The sequence below is a fragment of the Falco biarmicus genome, chromosome 6, assembly GCF_023638135.1.
Source record: "Falco biarmicus isolate bFalBia1 chromosome 6, bFalBia1.pri, whole genome shotgun sequence".
Taxonomy (NCBI): Eukaryota; Metazoa; Chordata; class Aves; order Falconiformes; family Falconidae; genus Falco; species Falco biarmicus.
The window spans coordinates 55,503,574-55,517,231 of record NC_079293.1 but is presented as its reverse complement, the minus strand read 5'-3'; the positions used below and the strand labels follow the sequence as shown (position 1 = coordinate 55,517,231).

At 36.6% G+C, this 13,658-nt stretch overlaps 1 protein-coding gene across 21 annotated transcripts in view; it reads right to left on the bottom strand.

Moving 5' to 3' along the window:
• Positions 1 to 13,658, bottom strand: part of EPB41L2 (erythrocyte membrane protein band 4.1 like 2) — a 123,750-nt gene that overhangs the window by 8,130 nt on the left and 101,962 nt on the right. For 4 of the 21 annotated variants that reach the window (XM_056342723.1, XM_056342727.1, XM_056342725.1 and 1 more), the window contains 7 exons: positions 10,899 to 11,045; positions 9,405 to 9,509; positions 6,406 to 6,555; positions 5,284 to 5,337; positions 4,519 to 5,079; positions 2,494 to 2,616; positions 1,894 to 1,992 (listed from right to left, as the gene is read on the bottom strand). In XM_056342723.1, the coding sequence (XP_056198698.1) occupies positions 1,894 to 1,992; positions 2,494 to 2,616; positions 4,519 to 5,079; positions 5,284 to 5,337; positions 6,406 to 6,555; positions 9,405 to 9,509; positions 10,899 to 11,045 (1,239 nt within the window). The remainder of the gene's footprint in view (positions 1 to 1,893; positions 1,993 to 2,493; positions 2,617 to 4,518; positions 5,080 to 5,283; positions 5,338 to 6,405; positions 6,556 to 9,404; positions 9,510 to 10,898; positions 11,046 to 13,658) is intronic. The other 17 variants (XM_056342729.1, XM_056342731.1, XM_056342733.1 and 14 more) reach the window with 13 other exon arrangements.

The following is a 13,658-nucleotide window of genomic DNA, read 5'->3' as shown; positions in this document are numbered from 1 at the left end:
GGGAGCCCAAGTTTGAACAGATCTAGATATGCGGACAAACTGGAATTCCAGCTTCTTCCGACATATAAATCTGACAACAAGGACATTCCAGGAAGCTTTTCTTTGATTTCAACCCATCCATCATGGGCCTCTTCTCAGTCTCTGAAGAATTATAAGCCATTAAATAAAAAGATGATCTGGTTTTCAGTTCCGTTGTTCATAGGCATTAGTCAGATATTTTCAACATATTTCAAACTGCTGATGGAAATGATTTTGTGCTTTGTTTCTTCGTTTCTTACTGTAATGATTAAACCAGTTTAGCTTACAGAAAAAGTCTCACAGAAATAACATTATATGCTTTTTTTTTTTTAATCAGCCTGTAAAAGATAAAAGAACAAGCTTCTACTGAAGACACACTAACCATATTAGAAAAGATCCAAGATGACTCTGCTAAGAACACCACTAGAATATTCAAACTATCTTGGCAGGTCTCTTTATCAATAATGAACAGTTTGGGATGTAAAATAGAAAGTTTAGAAAATTCAGAGTCTTTTGAATTGACAATAAGCAGTCAGTAAGAAAATATAAGGATCTGCTGCATTATGGTAATTCCAGAATTTTCTAGTAGCAGACAAGACTGAAACCATTTTCTTTAATGGTTCCTTCTAAAAAGCAGCACTATTTGACATCTGAACTTGACAAGTAAATGTACACTATCTACCCCACCCCCTGCCCAGCTGTGGTAGCACAATTTATTGAATAAAGACTTTTTTCTAAAATGGTGGTTGCTTAATGATTCCAAAAGGGAACAGGAAACTGAAAAGGACCTGTTGACTACTCTGTATAACAAAGCATGCAGACTTTAAATTCTGAACTTTATTTTGTGTGACTTTCATCTGACAACTTTCCAACATCATCCTTCCACTGTCATTCTGTGAAAACAACTTTCAATCATAAAAGTATTTTAATTTTTAGAATATATATATTGAATATATATCCAGTGAACAGTGAATTACTGTTCCATTCTGCAATGACGTGAAACTTCTTGGGGAGGAAAAAAAATCTCAGACTCAGACCTTACTCTTCGCTCTTCCCTTTTGCTTTACCCTAAATAATGCTTTCTGTAATTTTCTTGGAAACTATGTGAAGAGTTCAAAGACAAGAGTTCAAAACTGTGTTGTTAGGGCACATCTAAAATTTTATGAATATTTACATAAAGTAATAATAACAACAACCATCATCATCACACTTCGGCAGTTCTAACATACTCTGGCATGAAACATTACATGAGAGTGAAACAGGCGTGAGGTCCTGTTAACATCAACTTTTCCTTTTCTTTTCAAGCATGGAATGGAGAACAAATAATTCAGTTCCAAAATATGCTTGTAATCTAGTGGTATGATACATTTTTCATATGCTCTAAACCTAGCAGCACAAGGTTCATCAACACAAAGGTTGAGTAAACATTGCTTCAGTTCACGCTTATAACTGATGCCATTAGCAGGGCTCCCGTGGACCTCAGACAAATCAGTTATATTAACTGTAATGTAATAACAGAAAAGATTCTCTAAGATATCACTAACTGAAGACAGGATGTAAACTGTAAAAATTTAGGTACATACTCATTTGTCAAACACAGAAATAAGACCTATATGAAGTACTAAAAAACCTAATCATATTTTTCTCCCTTTCCCTGTCCTGATCCCATACATTCCTGCTTATTCATTAGGACTTCTCTGTTCAGAATCTGTGTACAGAAAGATTAACTCTCACACACGCCCGAAATGAATCCAATCCATTTCAAGTCAAGTCTTCTTCAATAAATTAGCAGATATGTGAGAAACTTCATATCAGACTATTTTGAGGGCTTGTTTTGTTTTGTTTTTATTTGAGAGAGACATTATTATATTTCACCTTTGTGATGTGTGTAGTTGTGGTAGTGGAAATTGACTCTGATGTAATTGTCTGTGCACTCAGCAGCACACCAGCATTGCCACCAGCACTGCCATCAAACTGTAAGGAAAAAAAAAATTAATATTTTTGTATTTTGGCATTTAAAAGCTTTGTTTTCACAGAAGAAAAGCATTTTTCTTTACTAAACACGTTATTGAGTTCAGTTAGAACTGAAATCTAAATAGAAACCATCAAAGTTTACCAAGTCATGTAAGACCATTGTTATGGCTCATTCTTGTGGAAAATTTATGATCAAAGTTACATGTTCCTTTCAGGAGCAATGAGATATTTTAATCAAGTTTCCAAAATAAAAAATGAGTTATACCTTTGCAGACAGCAACTAAGTCCTTATATAAAAAAACCAAACACTTAGAACTTCAGAAGTAATACTGCTTTGTCTACAAACATTTCACTTACCTAATTCATAGCCAAAGTATCATCTTAGATGCTAGAAAAACGTATAGGTTTTTGAAAAGCATTTTTTGGACATTATCTATTTTGATCTGCAAGTAAATGGAATAAAATCAACTTGCAAATAATGTAATAACCCAGCCACTGTACCTGTGGAGATTCATAGGTGATAGTTTTAGTTTCTGTTTGAACAATTGGAACTTCTTTAGTGGAGATTTCAGTTCTCTGTGTGGCATCTGAAATGGTTACCATCTCTGTTTTCACTACTGGAGGCTGTGGTGCAAGAAATAACCAATCAATTTGAAAGAAGAAGGTTTGTAAAGTGGACCAAGAAAATGCAACCAAAAGCTCAAGAAAACCATAACAGTAAGATATCCATTTGACTGTCTCTCCAATCAAAAAGCATGCAATAAATAAGCAGAGTAAAATAAAGACTAATACAGTAGTCCTCTAGTATCTACATAACATGGTACAAAAATTTAACCTCCTGATAACCTCGCCAAAGTTGTGTATTTCAGCCAACAGTACATACCACAGAAGGCAACTGCTAAAACCAAGCTGCAACACATCCATTGAAAATGTGTAAAAGAGAATTGATAGCAAGGAAAAAAAACACAACAAAGTCTTAGTTTGCACAAAGCTGATAGCTAGTTCAGATGGATAAGCTTCATATTAGAATTAACCTGGGAAAATACTTATCATTGCTCAATTAAACTGCAAATATGGACTAGAAATTCCAAGGAAATGGCATAAAAGTTCAATGTCTTACTATGTAGTACTTCCGGAATGGAAAATCGACTTTGACAACTGGATGTTAAACAGTATATATTCAATGTAATATTTCTGGAAGTCAATGGATTCTTTTGACAACAATCCTCAAAAAAAACATTTAGAGTTAGCCAGTGGCATCCTCTCCAATATCACAAAGAAAATAATTAACCAGGGGCCTGTAAACCAGTGAACTTGTAACTTATCTTATTGGAGCAGATTTTCGATATATTTAAGCACTTCAAACCCAAAATCTAGTAAAGCCTTTTGACATTTTTCTAGATGCATCAGTTGCTATCTCCCACTGATTTTGGATGCACATGGAGGAAATCCAAGGAAAAAAAAAAAATCTTTTCTTTCCCTCACGCACACTTGCACACACAGCAGCCTTTCTTCCCTTCCTCCAAACCAGCTATGTTTTAAGGAAGTGTGGGTGTCTGCAACTTCTAAAGGTCTTATAAACTAATTCTTTCACATCATTAATCAGAACACCTGTGTATGCAAAAGACAACAAAAGAAAGAAGGTAATTTGTTTGGATTTAAGTGCAAATAATAATTAAAACCAAAATGCCACCATTACAAGAACAAACAGGTATATAACTAGGAAAAAAACCACCCAACCTTTGATAAACTGCAGATCATGCCAACTTTACAAAGAGATGCATCCCTGTGCTTCATTTTTGCCCCTTTCTGCTTCTTTATAAAGTTTGCCTAGTAATGAGCTCTTCAGTCTTGTTTGGCTTAAAACAACTGATTGTGACTGGAACCCAAGCATGCCCCCCTAAATAGCTTTTTCACTAAAAGACTTCATAGTAAGATTGTGATAAATGTCTTATCCCTTTACAATGCAGTGCTCTCACTGATGCAACTTCTAGCCATACTTACTCTAGTCTAGAAATCCATAAAATTTATATTAAAAAAAATGGGGGGGGGGGGGGGGGGCAAGAAAAGCAGTGAGTAATAAAGGGGGAAAAAGGAACAAAAATTTGTGATGGGTGTTTTCTAATTTAAATTGCCAATAGCTTTCCAATCACAATTACATGTCATGGACGTGTCAAAAACAATTGACAAATAGACAAGACAAGACTTAAAAACACCGGAAACATGTAAATAATATATATATATATTATGTATATGCATATAAAATAAGGGGGAGACAAAAAGGCGATGTCAGTCTTCGGAAGGTTTGCCTTACTGGTGATTCTCACTCAGCTCTAGCAAAAAGTCAGAAACCATAACTGAAGGAGACAGAATTTCACTGCTCATCAATGGTTTCCCCTTCCAAATGATCTGAATCTTGTTGGTGCCTGAAGAGCTGGAGGAATAGGAGAAGAAGAAAGGCGGGTATATTTTCACCCCATGAAATATCTCTGCTTAATCTAGTTGTCAAACTGTTCTACCATTTACCTCAGAACAACAAATTATTTGTGGTGCAACATCAATGTCAACATGAGACACATCTCCATTGAGTTTGAGCTGTTCTTCCTCTTTTTCTTCACCTAAATCTTGCTTAATTTCCTCTGACAAATTCTTCTCTTCTGTAGCTATGGTAACTGCATTTTCCTGGACCAAATTTTCAGCTGTAACTTGTGTGTGCTCAACTGGTACTTTTAGTTTACTGCCTTCTGGTATGGCTTCCACACGCTGTGTTTTTTCTTCATGTTCTTTCCTTTTCATGTCATCATCTTCTTCCTGTTCTTCCCTGATGACTTCCTCAATTGCCCTGTGATGTGGCTGGTATTCTCCCACCTCTTCATCCTCACTCTCACTACTACTGCTGCTGCTGCTACTATCTGGTGGCAATGATGAAGAGTCCTTTTTTGAGAGATGCTCCACCTTACATGTTTCCCCAGCATCAGTGGCAACTTGCATTTTCCCTTTGTTGGTTTCGTCTACGACTAGTGTGTCTTCTATCTCAACCTCTGCCTGCTTCTTCTCCTCCACTATGTTCAGAGTCTCATGTGAACTCTGCACAAAAACATGGATGAGGAAAAAAAAAGTAGAGTATATGAATAAATTAAAATGATGGAAACAAAATTAGCTGATGGCTGGCTCATGTCATGTAGAGACAAAAGATGGTTGTGATGGTTAACTGAAAAAGGAAGGAAAGAAGAATGAGGATGGATTGGAAGAGTTAGAGCCAAATTTAACTATGGAAAAAATCAGTAGAACCTTAGCAGCATCGCTGACTCCAGTACAAGGCCCTTCTGCTCTGGAAGCATGTCTCTGTGAAACAAAAAGCAATCAGAGGATACAAATCAATGCATAACCCTTTTCAACAGCGCAACACCCTCCAAACAAGCTTTTAAGAATCTATGTACATCACGCTAGACAGGTACTGTATATTCACTGCAAGATGCACAAAGAACTATGCTCATTTCCTTCTACTTCATTGAAAAATTCCATTCAAAAGTAAGTAAGAATTATGGACATTATTAATTGGGATAAGAATTTAATTATGAAAGACTGAAAATAAAAGTATGAATGCACTGGCCAGTGATGCTACTGCAGCAGTTATTTCTCTCAGTTAAATCAGGAATTAAGAATAAATATTAAGGGAAAGCAAAAAAAAACCACAAACAAAAAAAAAGACCAAAAACCCCACACCAACCTATTTAGCATTTTACTATCAGATTATCATAATACAAAAGAAAAAAAAAAAAGACTTTATTAGTTGTTTGTCTTTGGCCAGTTACTTCATGAAACTTAATAGATAACAAGACAACGACTGTTCAGGGTGGTATGTTGTCAGAACAGCAATACATGATTAGCCAGATGATCCCATTAGGATCCAGTCCGGAGCCCAAATGATGAGATTAAAGCAGTTATATTAGTATTTGTTCTGTAACAAAATGATCTGTGATGGATGTTCCAGAAAGCTCACAGTAAATTATGTATGGGGTAGTTTTCATTATCTAATGTAGGTTTAGTGAAGTTAGCAGCAAAATTTGAGTTTGAATGATACAAATACAAAAATTCACACATCATCTGTGACTTAATCCTAGCTTTTACTGCTGTTTACCGAGCAAAGCACTATAGAGTGTAAGGCTGCATTCCTGGCGATGCTTGAACAAGCACCAATTGGTATTTCTTTGGCGCTGCAAATACAGAACTGAGCTCTCTAGCCGGATTGCGCTCCCCTCTGATACAAGCAACCAGCTTACCGGCTCCGGTAGCAAGCCTCAGGCCACCTTTCAGGCATTTCTAAGGCCTCGGGGTCGGAGGGGATGGCAGCCTAAGCCCCGCGCCCACGCAGCCCGCCCGGCCCGTACCGTTGCGCGGCGGGGGCAGCACCTGGGGCGGCGGCGCGGCCGAGGCGGCGGTCTCTTCCCCCGCAGCGCCCTCTGCTGGCCACACGCTGGCGGCGGCGGTGAAGGGCCCTCTCGTGCCCGCGCAAAAGCCCTCCTTACTAAATAAAATGGACGTTATCTCCTCTTCTAGGCTCTAGACGAGTTAGAAAAGGGAAAGGAAAGAATTAAACAGTGACGGACGGAGAGGCAGCGGCCTACAAAGGAGAGGTCTGGCAGGAGAAAACGTGGCAAAGTGCAGGGCTCGGCACCGGCTGCCGCCGGGTGAAATGAGGACAGACAGGACAACATCTGCGGGCACCACACACAGTCGTACAATGCATACTGCATCTCCCCACCATGCATGTCACGTTATAAAAGTTTGAAACATTAACATTTCCGTGGATTTTCCAAACAGAACAGTTTACTTTGGCAGTAATTCCGCATTTACTATTGGGATCCTTGCCTTTTAAAAATCCATTTTTAACACCTTCTAATGCCTGATGAGCTCAGAGCTTCAGGGTACCGGTCAGATACATTTGCTTTGAACAATACATACCCACAACACTGAAACGAGGTTTTCTTTATATGTTATATATATGTTTTTCAAAGGCTTAAATAACCTAAGGAAATTAGTTTCTATTAAAGAACCTGTTTTTAAAAAGCCTTGACCATCTGACCGGGCAACTTGTTTTATTCAGACATACATAAAAGGGCACATTGCTTTAAAGCATAAATTACGTTCATAGTCTGGTCTATTTTCTGTATTACTGTATTATAAATCTGTATGGTAAAGCAAACTTTTAAAATTCATGTGCGTACAAGCCTCTGGAAAAGGCTAAAATTATTCCAGTTTTCCTTCCACGAGCACTGGTATTAAGTTAGAAGTAAAACCAGTTAACATAAAAAGCCAATAATGAAACAAATACGTAACACGGACATAACACACATTTTGACAACATTCAGTACATTTCTGTCTTAGAAAATGGTGCTACAGAGAATCATGGCAGAAGCACATGCCAGAGGAAAGCCAAGGTGCCATGCAGATGACTACAGTTTGTGTGGACTCACCGTGTAAGCAACATAGAATCTGAACTGACTTAAAGTTATACCATGCTACTGTGCATATACTACAACACATATGGCATGCAGAAGAACACAGAAGGAAAAGGAAAAGAACCCCTATAGGTTTTTTTCCCTACAATAAATCTAAAGTATATTTCAAAGGTGGCTAAGAAAGGTTAACATGGATGCAAGTTATTAAATCTGTCCTCATGCAGCATCCACCAGGGAAACGTGTTCCTCACCCCCACTCTCTTTCCCTAGTTTATTGCACCAAATAAATGTTCATCTATTAATAGATTACATCAAAAGGCAAAGATGTTCATGACACTCCTACTGTACTCTGGCACCACATGTTTTCTAACCACTCAAAGCAGTAAAAAAAGAAAAAAGTGGGTGAAAAACTATCTTTATGTAGTATGTGGTCAGACTGTGTGCACATCTCTCTCTCTCCTCACATATGTGTATAATTAAAGACTGGCACATCTTTTTGCCTTTTACCACCTTCAAATTTTTAGGTCTTCTGATCTTTTAAAAGGAAAACTCCAATCACACAATTTGTTTCATAATACAACCCCTGTTCCCTGAGGAGGCATTTAGTAAAAACGATTACATGTACAGAGAAAATTGGTGTTTTTCATCAAATTACTGTGGTTACAACAATGTATCAACCTGTGAAGGTGTTTAAATTCCTGGCAAATCCCTACTGGTACATAGTCCCATACATTAATATGAAATTGTATTTACAAGTAGAAAGGAGGTTGGGGTGTGGATTAAAAAAAACCAACAAAACCAAACAGTGGGTATCCATAACATAACAACATTTCATATAGTTATTTGTGACATACATATCAATGTGTCATAATTTCTATTATAATTAAGTCACAGATGCTGTGTATTTGTAGGAGTAGAGGGACACAGAAGTATAGTGGCACAAATGAGATGTACCCAAAATAACATTTTTCAAACACAGAAAATGACTTATTTGCAAATATTTTCACAGGAGCAAAGGAAGGAGGAAAAGAAAGAATATTAGCAGTGGTACCTTGCTTGTCCAACTGTCCTAAAAGACAGGCAAGGAAACATACAGTCCAGGAACAGGACTGAGCAATGTGTTAGTCTATTAATACCAGCAAGTATATAAATTGGCGGTAACAAAACACTTGAACACAAACTTCTCTACATCCATCAACAAATAATTCAGGATGGAAATACACTGTTTCCCAAATGTTGTATTTTTATCTGTTACTGAAATAGGACTGATAGCTTCACATTAACCTACTTATGCCCCAGTTCCTAGGTGGTAGAAAATAGTCCAAAAGTAACGTAAAAAAGCAACATCACAATTGCTACCCATTATCACTATCACGGTGCCAGCAGTCCCTCTAGTTATATAGTGCTTTTCACTGCACAGATGTTAAGCTAGCTTACTGGGGAGAAACCCCCTCTCTTTTGGTGGATAAAAATTGAGGAACAGAAGCATGGAGGTACTCAGAATCAGGCTGCCATTGAAATTATGCTGCTTCTTCACCATTACGGACTTGAATAATAATTACATACATGTAGAGCAAAAGTTCTTGTGTTAAGTGTCAAATAACTGCAGAAAATTATTTCCATATAGACTGGAAATAATATGTTTAGATGTCATCCTAGTCACATCAGATACAGTAATTTTCTGGTGAAAATCTGGTTTTCAAATAATAGCCATTCAGAACTTCACAGCTAGTTTGGTGTTTAAGCAAAATGTTACTGGCATTCATATATGTGTGTGTGTATATATATACACACACACAGATCCTGCTTTACAACTCAACCTTTTCACTTCAGTACTGCCTTAAAAGAAGTTATTTCCATCAGGGAAAAAAAAAAAAAAGAAAAAGAAAGAAGTCTCAAGCTAGCCCACAGCAGATACAGCAAAAAAGCAGTAGGTTTCAGGGCGGCCACCTTATTGGTTTCCTCTGGTTTTGCTCCAGCAATCCATGGCATTGTAGTCCATTGCTTCTCCTTCCCAGGCAGCGTTTTCACTTGGAAAATGTGGTCTCCTTTTTTCTATTTGGTTTTCATTTTATAAAACCAGTGTAAATCAACAAGCAATGAGACAGACACATACTATACATAAACATAAACCCAAACCATCTGAAAGTGACAGAACATACTAGATGAGGAAAAAAAAAAACCAACCCAGAGATAAAATAACTTGGAGGGGCCTCAACTTCAATACAAAGAAATCAACACAGAAAATACACACAACCACATAATAAAAGGTAAGTTACACTTTTCCATAAATGTCTTTTTTGACCAAAAAGATATTTATAGCTATTAAATGAACCAATGTGTTGTCAACATTTGAAAATTTGACCAACATTTGCACCTACGCATATACCACCATGTGTAGAAATATACAGGTACTACTCAGAAATTGGAGGAATAATTTCTTGGCAGTAACCATAAATTAACAAAATAGTCATTAAAGAAGCGATCCATACAGTCAGTGCCTAGATTACCTCTATGCACATATTCACAGTTCAGATTACTTAAGTATCTTGCTGAAATAATGTCCTATTAACAAAAATAATTTGGTAGCATCAAGCAAACTTAATTGAAAAGTTCACCTCTCTGGAGACTGAAGAGAACACTTAAGAATTTAATGGGATAGGATAAGAATACATTTAGGAGGGAAGGTTAGGAACAATGATGAAAGAAAAGGATAACAATAGGAGAGAAACTGATTGCTTTTGAAGACTGATTTGCTCTTCTACTCTATGAAAGAAGTAGCAAATACCTCCACATAAAACTAAAATTTTTACAACAGGAAGAGAAATTTATTTGGGTAGCTTTTTTGCCACAAGCATTCAGGATGATATTTGTAGAAAATCGCTTTCCAAACTGCTGTTTTAAGGTTCAGTCAGGAAGGAGGTATACAGAAAAAGTAGACAAATTCACATTACAGACTTTTGGAGATTGAGTAAATTGTAGCTATATTAAATACATCCTGAAGAGGTCAACAGTGTAAATTAACTGATCACGTAAGGTCATTCTGAAACAGCGCACAGGCTGTGTGTGTATGCACAAGCTGTCCGTGAAGAGTTAAAGAGAGGGAAAAGGAGGGACATGTTCTGCTGTCACTGAAAAGCTATCTTCATCAATCTGTGTAAATCAAGAGTGAAATTTAAGCTGTCCTTAACACACAGGAAAATACTGCCATCACCTCCATTTTTTTCTAATGATTCTAATTCAGTTTTCTTGTTGAAGAATAAAATTCCACACATCATTTAAAGTCAGGTCTAATGTTAAAAGGTGAAAAGTTAATGTATACTTAGTATCAACGAATACTACATTAGCCAAAGAAAGTGTTAATCTAAAGGACAAACTGTATTTACTGTATTACATACAGGGCTGTATGGAAACGCATGCAGACAAGTGTCTGCAGTGACATACCCCTTGTGTCTGTAGGGACAGAGGTGTGATACGCCGCTTTTCCCACTCATTTGGGCGTGGTTCAGGTGTGGATTCCATGAAATTGCGCTTGAGCTCACTAATGCTAGCCTGGTGTTTCAGTAAGTCGTCCTGGGTCTTATCCAGGTCCTAGCAACCCACAACGTAAAACAAAGAGGACAAAACACGACAACAAAAGCAAACTTAACTAGAAAAAAAAAAAAAAAAAAGGGAAAGAAAAGAAACCAAACCAAGGAAAGTGCCTTGTGTCTGAAGGGCTACTCTTCTTTGGGGTGCCTTAAAATAAAAGAGTTTAAGGCTATAAGAGAACCAAGAATTTTTGGGTTTTAATTTTGTAATGTAGGGCCACTCATATAGTGTTTCTTCCATATTTTAAGGCAAAGGAAAAATAATGCTGTGCAAAGTTATTTAAGAGAGAGCTATTTTTATCCAAACATGAAACTACTATCCCTACGAAACAGTAACAATTTCCAGTAGTTGCTTGCTTTCATCTAAAATTTGCTAGCATAAAAGCAAACATAACATTACTGAAGGCAATGAAAGAACAGTCTAACCCAAGAAGCATTATAAACCTGCATCTTTCTTGATACTACAAGCTCCATGAAAAATACTTATTTCTGTGAAGAAAATACTACAGGGCCAAATATGCAAGCAACTAACACCTGCTTAACTTCAGAGAGACTACTCATTGTGTCTGTCACGTAGGCTTAAACTTACTGGAAGAATCAAGACTTAAAGCCTTAAAGCCCGGTATCTATCAATTTTACATTTAAGAACCTGATAGCAGACAGCATGCAGCTAGGGATACTTTTTGTGCATGCCAATACTAAAGAGATGCTCTTTCTAAATTGCACCTACATAAGCAAGTGCCAACGAGGACACCTCAGAGTGAATATTGAATGAGGTCTTGTGATGACACATTGAGGCTAAGCTGCAGCACCTTGGATCAAATAACTAACTACATGCTAGTCTTTCACTTTATACTGGATACAGGAACAGGCATAAGGATCAGGAGTTATATTTCTGCATAACTGCTCCGGTAAGCAGGCAAAAATCTATCTGCTTAGATCTCTTGGAAATTCATTAACCTTTAAATACAATGCTGGGCTTTGGTGGGAAGAGCAGTTTTCACTCTGCTTTCATAATCTGTCCTCCTTCCAGTATGTCAGGTCTTGAGAAAAGCCTATGTTGGTTATGTACATTCTAACACAAGAATATTTTTTTCAGTATATTATGGTGAAATTCAAGTTTAAACTTCAGATCCATTTTTAGTACTGAATTAAAAGACTGAAGATTAAAATGGAACAGTATAAATTTAGACATTATTATTAACCAAGTTTTATCAAAAGAATGTAAATCAGATACAAGAATTCAGGTAAAGCATCTGAGTTTTGTACAAAGATTTTATGTACTTTGTAACAGAACATTTTTAAGTTGTACTTTAACATTTTGGTTAGGATTTTTCCAGTCAGTGCTCACAATGCAAAGACTGTCAATGACAGTAATGAAAAATCTAAACCCAATACAAACTCATTAGTTTCTAATTTCTTTTCACTTGCATGTTCAGCCCCAGTAATAGTTCGGTGCTGTACATCTATTTCCTAATTCTGCAAATATTCACACATGCACTTTGACCACTAAGAACCTATCCCCTCTGCAACTCAGTAGGTTCATATTGTCACAGGACCAGTACTTCACTTTTAATCTAGGACTAACAAATGAGACATTAAATTTGTCCCCCTAAAGTATGTTTTTTCTAAGTGAAGGAAAACCTCATGCCAAAGGCATTCTATTACACAACTGAAGCTCGTAACAATCATGTTATAATTTTAAAACCTGTCTTGGCTTGACATAAGGCACGTTTCTTGGACTTGATCAAAGCACAGTTACGCAATGCACGCTTTCAGTGCTTTAGTAAGTTATACACAAGCAAAGTTTCAATAGTGGTCAAAAGCTGCAAAAAGCCAAAAAACATATTAGTTGGGTTAATGTGAGCCATACATCACCTTATTATTGAACAAAACCTATGATTTTTAGAAAGACAGTTTTTGTGACAAATGGAATTATTTATAGCCCCATCTGGATGAATAAAAAAAATTTAAAGATAGCAGTAGGGTTTTTAAAATTTCTTCAGTTACTAGCTTACGTTATTAACCACAAGTTAAATGATATTGATTATAAATACAGACAGTCTTTGATAAAACAATCCAGATTAACAGACTATATGGAAATTTTTATAATAAAAACCCCCTCTACTTCAGTGACAAAGCATTATGCATTAACATACTGTTCAAAGCTCGTTTCTGTTGCTCATCTTCAATGAAGACCAACCTTTAGGAAGCAAGAATTACTTCCATTTGAAAAGAAAAAAAATATCAAAGATTTCAGAAGCATTGTCTAAACATTCCCTTTAAAAACCCAATCCTCACATACATTTCTCAAAGCTCCCAAAATCAGCGAGCATCAGAACCAGAATTAGTTTTTCCTACCAACTTTTCTACCACTGCTTGTGCCTTACTAACTCCATTTTTTCAGATAATGTATTTAATAGAGATTGATTAAACTGCCTAAAACTAGAAACCCTACTCAACAGAAGATGCACATATTGATAAGCAAAATATAAAAATCCCATTTAGGATTATGAATTGGACCCATCTGTTTGCTTTATCTAAATAGGGCTATTATTCCCAATTGCCACCTTGAAAACATGTAGCAAAAATATACAAAATATACAGTCAACGT